Source organism: Nerophis ophidion, linkage group LG06 (genome assembly GCF_033978795.1).
Source record: "Nerophis ophidion isolate RoL-2023_Sa linkage group LG06, RoL_Noph_v1.0, whole genome shotgun sequence".
NCBI classification, from domain to species: Eukaryota; Metazoa; Chordata; class Actinopteri; order Syngnathiformes; family Syngnathidae; genus Nerophis; species Nerophis ophidion.
In genome coordinates, this window is record NC_084616.1 from 22772318 (window position 1) to 22787675 (window position 15358).

The 15358-nt window shown below is 38.6% G+C and overlaps 1 protein-coding gene, 3 non-coding genes and 1 pseudogene across 4 annotated transcripts; all 5 read left to right on the plus strand.

Moving 5' to 3' along the window:
• The first annotated feature begins 3710 nt into the window (after nucleotides 1–3710).
• On the plus strand, nucleotides 3711–10237 carry rpl10 (ribosomal protein L10). The gene is made up of 6 exons (XM_061903109.1): nucleotides 3711–3859; nucleotides 7970–8028; nucleotides 9229–9336; nucleotides 9422–9560; nucleotides 9627–9789; nucleotides 10041–10237. The coding sequence occupies exons 1-6, from the start codon at nucleotides 3837–3839 to the stop codon at nucleotides 10194–10196; spliced, it is 648 nt and encodes a 215-aa protein (XP_061759093.1). The 5' UTR covers nucleotides 3711–3836; the 3' UTR covers nucleotides 10197–10237.
• Nucleotides 8725–8858, plus strand: LOC133555307 (small nucleolar RNA SNORA70). The gene has a single exon (XR_009807327.1). It is a non-coding gene; the product is annotated as a small nucleolar RNA SNORA70 (small nucleolar RNA).
• On the plus strand, nucleotides 9851–9983 carry LOC133555305 (small nucleolar RNA SNORA70). The gene has a single exon (XR_009807325.1). It is a non-coding gene; the product is annotated as a small nucleolar RNA SNORA70 (small nucleolar RNA).
• Nucleotides 10238–10383: 146 nt separating the features above from the next.
• LOC133554398 (large ribosomal subunit protein uL16-like) lies at nucleotides 10384–12665 on the plus strand (annotated as a pseudogene).
• On the plus strand, nucleotides 12279–12411 carry LOC133555306 (small nucleolar RNA SNORA70). Its single transcript, XR_009807326.1, has one exon. It is a non-coding gene; the product is annotated as a small nucleolar RNA SNORA70 (small nucleolar RNA).
• Nucleotides 12666–15358: the final 2693 nt, after the last annotated feature.

A 15358-nucleotide genomic window follows, 5' to 3' on the forward strand; every position in this document is an offset into this window, starting at 1 on the left:
TGGTATGTATGTATAATCAATGTTGTATCAACGTCTTGTGCCTGCTGGGAATCTCCCATATTTTCATAATAATCTGGACTGAACATAACAGATTTCCCTAATAGAGTAAAAGAAGTACACATTGAAATCCTTCACAGTTTTTAATCCAAGATGTTTCTCCAGAATGCTCCTTTTGTCATGTTTAAAAAGAGTCATGTGTTTTTTGAATGTCCCGTCTTCCGGTTATTTTATTTCAAACTTTCTTTTTGTTGTTTAATACTTAAAATACACGTTTTGATTTCAAAGACTAAATGGTTCTGTTTTTACTTGGCACATTTCATCAATACCTGAAGAATGCGGTCAAACTATTTTGTCTTCTGGGAAAATTCCATAGTCATAAATCCAGAGGTATTTTACGCCAACCAAATAGTTTGTTTTATTCTGATTTTTGCAAAACAATAAATAACCCACTAATAATGACAAAGGAAAACAAAAAGTTATGGTAACTTCCCATGTTTCAAAATAAATTATAAAAAACAATTACCATCAAAGAAAAATTGAATGCGTAAATTGTTGTGTTCAGAAAAGGGAAGGAGGCGACAACCAGGGCAGAACTGCGGTTTTCAAGGTTTATTTTAAACCTTTGATGAATACGTGGCGTGTGTATGCTACACTATGTGTATGAATGTGGACTATGTCTAATATTAGTAATGTAAATGTTACCAAGGGTTGTTGTCTGTGAGTGTTGATTGAATCTTTTGTCGAATCCCGAGGGACAAGGCGAGGAGGCAGTTCGTAGACAGGCAGGAGGTCGTGGGCATGAGCGAGGCAGCGTGGTCTGGGTCCGAGCAGGGATGGTCGTGGCTCGAGGAGGGCAGTCAGGAATCCGGATGAATAACGAGTGACTTGGCACGATCACGGAAGACAGGGGAGGAGACCACGGGGGAGGGAATGCCAGACATGATGCTTACAGGAAGGTTAGCGGCGTTCTGGCAAAGGTTCCTCGGGTCTGCTGGTTTTTATGCTGCTCCCTTTCATCAAGTCCAGGTGTGTTGATTCTTGATTGAGTGCAGGCTCGTTGCTGCGTGGGCGTGCTGCGCTCAACACGAGCGCGGGCGTGTCTGAGCGCACTGTGAGCATTCTCCTTTTATTTGCTTTTTATTTTATTTTTCAAGCATTATCCCTTGCACATGTTTCTTATTTCTTTTCTTAGTTTTTTCTTCTTCTGTTTGTGTTTTACACTTTCTTGTTGTTGTATAAAATGTAATTATTTTCATTGGTGAATGCCTGATAATTAAAATGAAGTTTGAAAAACCAAAAAAGCATGCGGGGACCAGGTATTGGGAACAAAAAGGGATTTTAGTCATTGGAATATTAAAAATAGCAGTAGAATCACTAATTCTACTGCTAGAATTAGTGAGGCGTGACATAATGACCCAGTCTTCCCAGTATGGAGTAAATGTCTCCAATTTATGATTAATAAAGGCAGTTATCTTCTCCATTTTATATATATCCTTTGTTGTTTCCATCCATTGCTTCAAAGTTGGGCTCTCCTGGGATATCCATTTCCTAGTAATAGTCTTTTTACAAGCCACCTGTAGGATATTCATTAAGTGTTTATCATTCTTCAGCCAGTCCTGAGGTACATGTCCAAAAAAATAAGTTTTACTTTCAAGGGGTATTTCACGTTTGAAAATATCCTATAGAGCTGGTTGTATCTCTTTCCAGTAATCCTTTATGGCAGAGCAGTCACAGAAAACATGGTAGTGGTTTGCATTTGAATTCCAACATTTTCTCCAACAGGCAGGGGAGTTGTTATCATAGTGAGACTTCTGAAAAGGTGTAATAAAAAAATCCGATCAAACTTTTCCAGCCAAACTCCCTCCACTTGGGTGAGCTGGTACAAGTCCATTGATATTTACATATTTTTGTCCATTCTTCCTCAGATATAGTTATCCCTCCTTCCTTCTCTCATTTTGTTTTAATATATGAAGTTGAGTCTGATTTCATATTCAACAGACCCTTATACAAGCATGAAACAGTTCTATCAATAATTTCTGAATAGAAAGCTTTTGTAAACAGTTCAATCAAACATATACTGGTTTTTGTGACACTTTTCACCTTCATATTAACAAAATGCCGCAACTGCAAATATCGATAGAAGTCTTGGTTTGCTAATACATATGTCCTTTCAATAGCTTCAAAACAAAGCATTTTTTCATGTTTCATTACACTACATAAAAGCTTTTATACCCTTAGATATCCAGTCCTTAAATATTGAGTCTAATTTGTTAGGTGTAAACTCTGTATCATAGGCACACCATTTAAGAACTGCAATATCACTCTTGAGTTTGTATTCTTCTCTGATCATTTTCCACAATTTAAGGGTCCATTTCACCCATGGGTTTAAATGTTAATTATGTGGGTTTGTAAATTGCTATCCCCGAGGATTGCTTGTATGGGATGGAGGGCATTTCAGTAAAAAAATACAAATACATAAATAAAGAAAAAAAGATTACTCCCTATATATATATATATATATATATACATATATATATATATATATATATATATATATATATATATATATATATATATATATATATATATATATATATATATATATATATGTGTGTGTGTGTGTGTGTGTGTGTGTATTTATATATATGTATATATGTATATATGTATGTATGTATGTATGTGTGTGTGTATGTATATCTATATATATATATTATTTCTGATTATTATTATTAGTATTAATGTATTATTAATATTTATTTTTTGTTTATAAAGTTGATGTATTTGTAGATACTACTCTTTTGCAGTTTTTTCTTTTTTTGCAGGGGGGGTGATATGGTTGGGATATAAACAAAACATTTTTTGACATTTAGGGCATACAACAGATATAAGGTGTATGTGAATATGATGTAATAGATGGGAATGTCTGGTGCTGGATGTCAATAAAAATCAAATGAAAAACAAAAATTAAATGAGTCTTTTTTTTTATACTTCCAACACTTTTTCATATTTTATATCAATTGCCATATATATATATATATATATATATATATATATATATATATATATATATATATATATATATATATATATATATATATATATATATATATATATATATATATATATATATATATATATATATATATACGTGTGTGTGTGTGTGTGTGTGTGTGTGTGTGTGTGTGTGTGTGTTTCAAGCCCTTTTATTCAAAGAAAATCCTGTTTTCTGGCAAAAATACAAACCATGTAAGGTTTTCCCCCAAAAAAAGTTCCAAGTTGAAACTTGGTGTAAAATATTTTGGGCCTCAAATAGGTCAGTAATTCATATTAACATTGTTAGTGGTTTTTTGTTGTTGTTTTTTTTGTAACAATGACAGTTAAGAAAATAGACTAAAGGTCTCGGGGATACATAACCATACACTATTGTATTCATAATATGTACATAACCAGAGTGCAGTAGTCCTCATGAATAAAGATGGTGGACATAGTCGAGTCAACACGAACTACATTTCCCAGACTTCCGGTGAAACAAAACATACAGTTGCATACATTTTATAATGTATCTATTTAAAAAAAACGCTTCCATGCTTTTTGTACAAACACGGGTGATGTTATTTAAGAAAATAAGGTATTTGTCAAAAAGAAGGAAAAATGACGTCCATATGACGAAGCGGAAGTGCTTGAGACTTCCTTTCCTCCATTCGGTGAGTGCGTGGCCGCAGCGCCAAGTCTTAGGCTCTACATACATTTGTGCTATTTAATGTAATTTTTCGTAACACGGAACCAAACCGTAACCATATAACCCGTGATCGTTTGTTTATTTACAGATTGCAACCATGGGCCGCCGACCGGCAAGATGGTAAGTGACATTTTTAACCGTTTTACAGACAGGCCAAGGCGGACTAAAATGGCAGCTATTGCCGCCCCGAACATGTGGGCTGTGCTAACATTCGAGGATTTTGACACTTGTGATAACTTTGTTTCCCTCTAATCTTGACCATGTTGTAATTTGGTACATTTTTTGTTGTCACCCGTCTTTAGGCCATGCTGCTTTTTCACATCCTATAGAGCTATTGCGTAACTTAGTGTGCTAGTTGATAGCGAACACAAAGCTACGGCTAACTTAGCATACCGGTGTTAGCATGCGCTATTCCAAAAGTTGTTTAAATTTTCCGCTGTATTGAAATAAATGTATTAACTCAGTGGTTCTTAACCTTGTTGGAGGTTCCGAACCCCACCAGTTTCATACGTGCATTCCCTGAACCCTTCTTTTGTGATTTTATTTTTTTTAAATTCAAGACAAAGTTATATGTTGTTTTTCCTGGTGTATAAAAGGAACCGTGCATGAACTCACAACAAATTACACACCTGCTAATCAGTGTGACTTCTGCTGTTGCCGTATCCACGATACGCCGATATGGAGAAGTTTTTATTTACACGATGAGTCCATCTTGCCAACCCTCCCGATTTTTCCGAGAGAATTCAGAATTTCAGTGCCCCTCCCCGAAAATCTACCGGGGCAACCATTCTCCTTTAGCGTCCTCTACAACCTGTCGTCACGTCCGCTTTTCCTCCGTTCAAACGGCGTGTCGGCGCATTTACATCATTTATGTGGTTTTTACACACACATAAGTGAATTCAATGCATACTTTGTCAACAGCCATACAGGTCACACTGAGGGTGGCCGTATAGACAACTTTAAAGGCCTACTGAAATGAGATTTTCTTATTTAAACGGGGATAGCAGGTCCATTGTATGTGTCATACTTGATCATTTCGCGATATTGCCACATTTTTGCTGAAAGGATTTAGTAGAGAACATCCAGGATAAAGTTCGCAACTGGAGAAAAACCCTGCCTCTACTGTAAGTCGCAGTTGATGGCTCCTCATTTATTCACATTGATTTTAATGGGAGCCTTCAACAAAAACAGCTATTCGAGCCAAGAAAATGACAATTTCCCCATTAATTTGAGCGAGGATGAAAGATTCGTGTTTGAGGATATTGATAGCGACGGACTAGAGAGAAAAAAAAATGCGATTGCAATCGTTTTGCATTGAGACGGATTCATATGTTTTTAGAGACATTTACTAGGATAATTCTGGGAAATCCCTTATCTTTCTATTGTGTTGCTAGTGTTTTAGTGAGTTTAATAGTACCTGATAGTGGGAAGTGTACGTCCACAGCCGGGTATTGACGCGCAGTGGCTCGGGGAAGTCGACGGCATCTGTACGAGAGGCAAAAGCTCAGTTGATATCCGGTAAGAGGCGACTCTGACCACAATTTTCTCACCGAAACCTGCTGGTTGACATTCGGTTGGAATTCATGTTCGCTGTGATCCATAGTAAAGTTTCACGTCCGTGAATTTTAAACAAGGAATCACCGTGTGTTTGTGTGGCTAAAGGCTAAAGCTTCCCAACTCCGTCTTTCTACTTTGATTTCTCCAATATTAATTGAACAACTTGCAAAAGATTCAGCAACACAGATGTCCAAAATATTGTGTAATTATGCCGTTAAATCAGACTACTTTTAGCTGTGTGTGTGTGTGCAGCGCTCATATTCATAACAGCCCATGACGACACGCGTACACGTCATCATTGCGCGACGTTTTCAAGAAAAAAGTCCCCGGAAATTTAAAATAGCAATATAGTAAACTAAAAAGGCTGTATTGGTATGTGTTGCAATGTTAATATTTCATCATTGATATATAAACTATCAGACTGCGTGGTGGGTAGTAGTGGGTTTCAGTAGGGTTTTAACACTGTTACAAATATGCGCCACACTGAACCCACACCAAACAAGAATGAGAAACGCATTTCAGGAGAAAATCCTCACCGTAACACAACAGAACAAATACCCAGAAACCCTTGCAGCACCAACCCCGCCCACCTCAACCGACGCACGGAGGGGGGGACGCGGGGGTGTATAATATAGAGGAAGAGTCATGGATGCAAAGGATTCATGGTATTTGTTGTGTTGCGTTATATTGTTACTGTGAGGATGTTCTCCCGAAATGTGTTTGTCATTCTTGTCTGGTGTGGGTTCACAGTGTGGTGCCTATTAATAAAAGTGTTAAAGTTGTTTATATCACAACTTTCAGTGTAACCTGTATGGCTGTTGACCAAGCATGCTTGCAATCTCGTATGTGTGACGATAGAAGCAACTAAATGCATGCATCTGTCCGGCACGCAGATAGCATGGTGTAATGGCGAGCGCGATGACATGTTGTAGAGGACGTTAAAAATAAAGCCATCCCGGCAGGCCCTCAATATTGTAGTCAGAGTGAAAATCAATTAATCAATCAATGAATGTTCATTTATATAGCCCTGAATCACTAGTGTCTCAAAGGGCTGCACAAACCACAACACAAACCACTACGACATCCCCGGTAGGCCCACATAAGGGCAAGGAAAACTCACACCCAGAGGGACGTTGGTGACAATGATGACTATGAGAACCTTGGAGAGGACCACATAGAATGTTAGCCCCGAGTAATGTCCGGGCGAGGCACCAAAATCCGGAAACCCCCCGAAATAATTGGGGGGGTCGGCGATTATGCAGCTGAACCACATCAGAGTGGGCAAAGAGCCGCATGTGGCTCCGGAGCCGCGGGTTGCCGACCCATGGTGTAGCTACAAATGTAACATTTTGTAAATTAATTGGTTTAACAACCAGTTTAATCATAGAGGTCTTGTAAGGACTACTCAAGTGATATACATATGGTCATCTGATAGATATTAAAGTTAAGGACCTATAAACGGTGAAAATGCACTATGGATCATATTTTTGTTCCTTGGCTATAGTTTGCGTTAGCGTTTATAACAACAATATCACTGATACTTGATTAATATTCAAGTCATAAAATGTAGCCAAAGTGTTGTGGGCAGAGCCGTAACTTTGATTTGACAAATACTGAGGTAAAAAATTGGTGGTCCAAAAGGAGCTTTTGAAAGCTGGAATCATGGGGACCCCCCAGCATTATATAAGTATTACCATGAGCAACACAATGAATGTCCAGAAAAACAAAGCTTTCATTAAGATAGAACTGTCACGTGTTAACTGTCACCTAACATCTTTGACAATCAGCATGGTTTTGTAACAGTCCACTTTTCTCTTAATATGATTAAGTTTAGCATATTAAACAAGTTTGACATATTTTAGAACATTGCAAACCTTACTATATTTTCAACTATGAGTGGGGATCAAAGCCACAACCTTTGTTTGGCAACTGTGTATTAATGGGCACCACGAGAGCTACCAGAAGTCTCGGTGGGCTATTTGTTACCATATTCTTATCAGTGACACGGCACGATGTGGCAAGGAGTACGCTCGAAGTAAAATTGTGTGTTGTGCTTTGTCATCCAATAGTTAACATTTTAATGTGCTTCTTTGCGAAAAACCCAAAAGCTGGAGCTTCCGCGTATTCATGCTTTTAACTATCTGCACACGCTGGAAGCAAGTAGTGGGGAAAGAATAATTAATTTATTGACAGTGCAGTGCAAAAGTCGATGTGTTTACTTTGCAATTGATATGAACAAAGAAGTATAACCTGTGAGGCACTTTCTAACAAAACATCCACATTTAGATGTTTGGCCCCTGAGCTCCTGGACTCTTGAAACTGCGGCCGTCTTCATTATGTAGTTGAATGGCCCGGCAGCAGATGTTTTGCAGTGGGGTTTTGTCGACTGTCAACTTGACGAGTTTTGTCACGGCTTTGTGGTGCAAATATTTGTTCTATTCCGAAAATTTGGGTATTCTTGATAAACTAAAATATGCGTTCTACATCATGAATATTGGTGAAAACGCCATCGCAGTGGAACTCTGAAAATAGCGTTCTGGTCACTGCTCAGGTTGAGTGATTAAGTTTAGCTGACAATACTAACAAAGTGCCAGTTCTTTGCTTTGACCCTGAAAATTAGCACAATGCAATTTTATTTCACAGTGCAATAACACAAAATTGTCTTCTCCACAGCTACCGATACTGCAAGAATAAACCCTACCCGAAGTCCCGCTTCTGTAGGGGTGTGCCTGGTGAGTAAATTACGCTCTGCTTTTATTGTAAGTAGTGTCTGCGTGATATTTATAATTTTAGGCCATGTCCACACCAACAGATATTTAACAAAAATTTTAGCATGCCTCTTGTCCATCATTTCCACCCTCTAAGTGCAATAGCAAACATTGCTAGCAATATTGCTGAAATGACTTATTTGCGTGGGTTCCCTCTGGGCACTTCGGCTTCCTCCCACTTCCAAAGACATGCACCTGGGGATAGGTTGATTGGCAACACTAAATTGGCCCTAGTGTGTGAATGTGAGTGTGAATGTTGTCTATCCGTGTTGGCCCTGCGATGATGTGGCGACTTGTCCAGGGTGTACCCCGCCTTCCGGCCGATTGTAGCTGAGATAGGCACCAGCGACCCCAAAGGGAATAAGCGGTAGAAAATGGATGGATGGACTTATTTTATATGTTATTGTTAATATACTCCTTCTTTTGCTATACATTTACAAAAAGAGAGTTTTTTTCCCTGCTGTGACTTTCCATGTTTACTACAATGCTTTCTCTGGAGATGTCGTGAACGCTTTTGATTGGCTTAAATTGTCCTAAAGTGCCCTATGTATGCATTTGTATGGAGGTATAGATATTAGAAAATAGTATTTTATTATGGAGATATTTTAACACCTTATGAAAGTCTTAGTGTGGACATGACCTAAGACTAACTGAGCACCCTTGCAGCTTATTAAACAGACTAGTCTTGCTGCAGTGCATTTCTGGTGTGCAAAGGCTGCAGACATGAACTCTTTGGTTGTGTATGACCTCAGCTGGGAGGTGCTGAGTTTTTTTAAGGGACCACTGAGACATATTTGTGTACACCATTAACATGACACTTTGACCCTAATGTTATCAATTCACCGCTTTGTTTTATAAGGCGCAGGTTTCAAAGCGTAGGAAAGAAGTAGCTGCTTATAGTTTGGAATTTACGATGTTTATTGCTGATTTGACACTTTTGAGCTGGTCCTTTTTGGATCCTAAACGGGTTTATAGAAAATCTTAATTAGGGTTAATGAGCTAAATACAAATTTCATCTGACTGCACAATTTAAAAGCCTTTAAAAACATTTGAACGTGCACTGTCTTCTAATTATTTAATAGTCCCTTATGGTGTTGTACAAAAGGCTACATGTTTTTAGTTTAAAAAAATGTTCCCACGCACTAAAACAAAACATTTTTTTAGATCCCAAAATCAGAATCTTTGATTTGGGCAGGAAGAAGGCCAAGGTCGATGAGTTCCCCATGTGCGGACACATGGTCTCTGATGAATACGAACAGCTGTCCTCAGAAGGTGAGACCAAATTATTGCTTTTATCTTCAGCCTCTACATCAAAATCATATTGTGGCAATTAACCAATTTTCTGCTGTTTGTGCAGCTCTGGAGGCAGCCCGTATCTGCGCCAACAAGTACATGGTGAAGACCTGCGGAAAAGATGGCTTCCACATCCGCATGCGTCTGCATCCCTTCCACGTCATCCGCATCAACAAAATGTTGTCCTGTGCTGGAGCTGACAGGTGAGCGTGCCATGTCCTACTTTATCTTCAATCGACACCAAAGCTGAATGCTCTCCTCGCTCCTAGGCTCCAGACTGGAATGCGCGGTGCGTTTGGTAAGCCTCAGGGCACCGTGGCACGCGTGAACATTGGTCAGGTGATCATGTCCGTACGTACCAAGCCCCAAAACAAGGAGCATGTGGTTGAGGCCCTGCGCAGAGCCAAGTTCAAGTTCCCTGGACGCCAGAAGGTATTTACCTATTGCTTTCTTTCACGCGCTTTCAACTCTACAAAACTGTTGTCAAAGAACTTTGCAGCCTATTAAGCCGACTGGTCTTGCTGCTGTGCATTTCTGGCGTGCAAAGGCTGCAGACATGAACTACTTGGTTGTGTATGACCTCAGCTGTGAGGTGCTGAGTTCTCCAAGGGACCACTGAGACATGTTATTACTTTAATACTTCTCTTGCAGACATAACGGTCACATCTCCATTTCCCTTTCAGATCCATATCTCCAAGAAGTATGGCTTCACCAAGTTCAACGCCACCGACTTTGACGACATGATGGCTGAGAAGCGTGTCATTCCCGATGGTTGTGGGGTGAAGTACATCCCCAATAAGGGCCCTCTGTCTCGCTGGAAGGCCCTGCATGCCATCTAGGGCGTCTGCAGCCGAACCTACAATAAAAGTGGCTTTCATTACTGCGGTCTACTCTCTGTCTGGGTCATATACGATGCTGCCATTCTGCCTCATCTTTAAGAAGTCAAATAATTAAGCAAAAAAACTGGAAATACACATTGAGTAATTTGTACAAATTGACAATCATTAAATCACAGATTCAACATTTTTTAAAAGTTATAAATCACAGATTTACCATTTTTTAAAAGTTATAACACTATTCAGATACAGGAAATCCAGTCATTTAATTTTGGTGATACAATTTTGTTAGTGACGGGGTTTCTGCGGGTCAATAAAGAGAATTAAGTCATTGAATTTATTTTGCAAAAATGAAGGGTGAATACAATTTATAGTACTGTCCTTATTAGCTGATCAAAGTTTGGCGATTAAAGGCAGGCAGCAGTTAAAGCTTGCAAATTTCTGTGGCGTTCCCAACAGCAACTTCTGCTGTCGCCACGCCACCCCATTTAGCAGTTGCTGCTACCACTATAAAACAAATTCTGATACAATAAACAGTTAATGTCAACTATTTTAGATTATCATTGTGAAAAGCTTACAATTGACTTGTCGGTTTTAAAAATTAACTAAAAGCTGCAGTATTTGTTTTAAGTTTTATTAAAAGCATTCATTTAGAGCTGCAGAAACCCTGAGTGATGAAGCATTGACGCATAAGTATATGAGTAATAATGTTGCTTGTGACTGCTTAAGCTGCTAACATTTGACTATAAAGTGCCAACAAACCGTCACCAGCAAGTGTTGCATTTAGCTCACCGCTTTCATTGATGTCATTCATCCACATGGAACTAAAACAAAAACAAATTGATCATTTTCATCTAGTGTCAAGGTAAATGTTCTTGATCATTGCACATAGTCTTTTTTGCACATTTAAAACAAAGTTTGCCTCCATTTCAGGGCAAATGTTACTTGTTAAATCTAGCAAGTGGTGCAAGGATGAAACACCAACCGTACACAGTGCTGTGCAGCGTCTTTACTACCATACAATGAAGGTGCATTCTACAAGGAAACTATTTTCATAGAATTATTAGCTGTAGTCTCTTCCAAAATAAGAATACAAATAGACTTTAATTGTCAAAATTTTTAGCTTTATTCTTTAACGCTGAAAACCTTTGTTCTTGTGAAATAATTATATCCATCCATCCATTTCCTACCGCTTGTCCCTTTTGGGGTCACGGAGTGTGCTGGAGCCTATCTCAGCCAGTTAACATCTATCTCAGTGGGTTTGGTATGCCTTTGACAGTGGGGTATACCTTGCAAAAGTCTCCACCTCATCGCAGGGCCAACAGTCAGACAACATTCACACATTCAATACATGTTATATTCTCATAAAATTGTTTTATTCTTGTAAACTAAAAATACAAACGTGTCAAATGATTTACATTATTTCGATCGCACACGGGCACACAGCTACTTATGGTGTTGGTACCACTACATATTTGTAGTTTAAAGAAATTATCCCACAAACTAAAACCAAACACTTTTAGAACCCAAAATCAGAATTTTCAGGAAGAAGGCCAAGGTTGATGAGTTCCCCATGGTCTGATGAATACGAGCAGCTGTCTTCAGAAGGTGGGACGAAATTATGCCTTTATTGCCAGCCTCTATAAAAGTCATTTTGTGGCAATTAACCAATTTTCTGCCGTTTGTGCAGCTCTGGGGGCAGCCTGTATCTTCGCCAACAAGTACATGGTGAAGACCTGTGGACAAGACGGCTTCCACGTCATCCCCATCAGCAAAATGTTGTCCTGTGCCAGAGCTGGCAGGTGAGTGTACCTTGTCCTACTTTACCTTTAATTGACGCCGAAGCTGAATGCTTTACTGGCTCCTAGGCTACAGACTGGAATGTGGAGTGGGTTTGGTATGCCTAAGGGCACGTGTGAACATTGGTCAGGTGATCACGTCTGTGCGTACCAAGCCCCAAAACAAGGAGCATGTGGTTGAGGCCCTGCGCAGAGCCAAGTTCAAGTTCCCTGGACGCCAGAAGGTATTTACCTATTGTTTTCTTTCACGTGTTCTGAACTCTACAAAACTGTTGTCGAAAGATATTTGCAGCCTATTAAGCCGACTGGTCTTGCTGCTGTGCATTTCTGGCGTGCAAAGGCTGCAGACATGAACTACTTGGTTGTGTATGACCTCAGCTGTGAGGTGCTGAGTTCTCCAAGGGACCACTGAGACATGTTATTACTTGAATACTTTTCTTGCAACCATAACGGTCACATCTCCATTTCCCTTTCAGATCCATATCTCTAAGAAGTACGGCTTCACCAAGTTCAATGTTACCGCCTTTGACGACATGATGGCCGAGAAGCGTGTCATTCCCGAAGGTTGTGGGGTGAAGTACATCCCCAATAAAGGTCATGTGTCTTGCTGGAAGGCCCTGCATGCCATCTAGGGCGTCTGCAGCCGAACCAACAATAAAAGTGGCTTTCGTTACTGCAGTCTACTCTAAATCAGTGGTTCACCACCTTTTTTTAGCGATGTACTCCCTGAGAACATTTTTTTTTATTCAAGTACGACCTAATCATAGCATAGCATTTTTGGTTGAACAAAAAGAGATAAAGAAGTAAAATACAGTATTATGTCATCAGTTTCTGATTTATTAAATTGTGTAACGGCACTGCTGCTGCCCACTGCTCCCCTCACCTTCCAGGGGGTGATCAAGGGTGATGGGTCAAATGCCCCATCTGGTATGTGTGTGACAATCATTGGTACTGTTAACCTAAAATTTCAAAATATTGCTCATTTGTAGTGGTATTTCTTGAACTATTCTGAAAAAAAGATATAAAAATAACTAAAAACGTGTTGAAAAATAAACAAGCGATTTAATTATAAATAAAGATTTCTACTCATAAGTAATCAACTTAAAGTGCCCTCTTTGGGGATTGTAATAGAGATCCATCTGGATTCATCAATTTAATTCTGAACATTTCTTCAGAAAAAAATAATCTTTAACAATATTTATGGAACATGTCCAAAAAAATCTAGCCGTCAACACTGAATATTGAATTGTTGCATTTCTTTTCACAGTTTATGAACTTCCATTCATATTTTGTTGAAGTATTATTCAATATATTTCTAAAGGATTTTTGAATTGCTATTTTAAGAATATTTTTTTAGAAATCTCACGTACGCCTTGGCATACCTTTAAGCACCCCCAGGGGTACGCGTACCCCCATTTGAGAACCACTGCTCTAAAAATCATATACGATGCTGCCATTCCACCTAATCTTTAAGAAGTCAAATAATTAAGCAAAAAACTGTGAAAATACACATTGAGCAATTTGTAGAAATGAACAATTATCAAATGACAGGTTTGACATTTTTTTAAAAGGCTATAACAGGCCTATTCATTTACAGGTTGGCGATTAAAAGCAGCCAGCAGTTAAAGCTGCCAAATGTATTTGGCATCCCCAACAAAGCAACTTCTGCTGTCACAACATCTAGCAGCTGCTGCTAACATTATAGAAAAATGTAAAAAAAAATAAAAAACACATCTGAGTCAATAAATAGGTTTATGTATAATTTTCAACCATTCAAGATTATCATTATCAAATGCGTACAATTGTCTTGTCAGTCAGTTGTAAAGCTTTTGACTACAATCTGCAGTACCATTGAAGCTTCTAATGAAAAGCTGCAGTAGTATTTGTTTTTAGTGTTATTAAAATTATTATTTTAGAGCTGCAGAATCCCTGAGTAATGAAAAATTGATGCATAACGAAACAAGGAGGGATACTGTCGTTTGGCTAAAACTGCTAACATTTGACTAAAGTGGCAAAAAATTGTCACCAGTAAGTGCTGTGTTCAGCTCGCCATTTTTTATTGATGTCCTTCAAATGGAAACAAAACAAAGGAAATTTGATGCTTTTCATCTCATGTTAAGGTAAATGTTATTTTCCTGTTGGCCCATTGCACATTTCACTTTTCTTTTTGCAGTTAAAAACAAAGCTGGCCTCCATTTATTTGCAGGTCAAATGTTACTTGTTAAATCCAGCAGGTGGCGCCTGAATGAAACAGTACACGGTACCGTGCAACGTCTTAAGGTACATTCTACAAGGAAACTTTATTTTCATAGGATTATTAGCTCTAGTGTTCTAAAATAATATCAAAAATATGGACTTCATTGTCAAAATGAAGTGAATAAAATTGAAAACCTTTGTTCTTATGAAATAATTCCAATATTAATTATATTCTGATAAAATCGCTTAATTCTTGTTAACTAAAAATACTAACTCGTATAATTAATAGCTTTATTTTTGTAATACATATTAAAATGTTCTTCTCATAGAACAGTTTTATAATTGCAAAAGAAAATACCAATTCCTACTGTATTCTCATAATGTAATCACTTTATTTTTGTTAAATAGTTGAATACCAGTATTCTAATTATTTTGTTTGTAAACTTAAAATAAAAATGTCATTAATGTGTGATCCAAGTTGTCCTGCAGCGTGTTTACTATACAGCCAGTTAACATCTAAATGTCCTCCATAAACACATTGCTCTTTTCTTGGGTGCGTTGTGGCTCTGGCTTAGATGGTTTGTGGCCGTCTAGAAACTTGAGATTTTCAGGTCCGAAACCAGATTCCGCCATCTTAGTCACGGCTGTTGTTTCCCTGGGCAAGACACTTCCCCCACCGTGCTCTTGAAGGGTCGTGGTAGCTGAGATAGGCACCAGCGCCCCCTGCGACCGAAAAAGGGAATAAGCGGTATAAAATGGATGGATGGATGAATCTGCATATGAGTGTGAATGTTGTCTGTCTGTCAGTGTTGGCCCTGTGATGAGGCGGCGACTTGTCCGGGGTGTATGCCGCCTTCCGCCTGATTGTAGCTGACCCCAAAGGGAATAAGCGGTATAAAATGGATGTAAATTGTGTATGTGTGTATATACAGTATATACGTATTGTGTGTATATATATAATCTGAATTACGATGTCCACAAGATTGTGGCAATCTTGACAAAATGTCAAGAGTTCTTAATTAGCGTTTCATACTTGGCAGGGCCAAACTGGACATGCCAGGTTTGGACACCTCTGACCTACACGGAAAAAGTACCCCAAGGCGGTATTAGAAAATATCTAGGAACAAATGTGTCTGAATTATTCAATTTACTGCCTCATAACTTGACTTC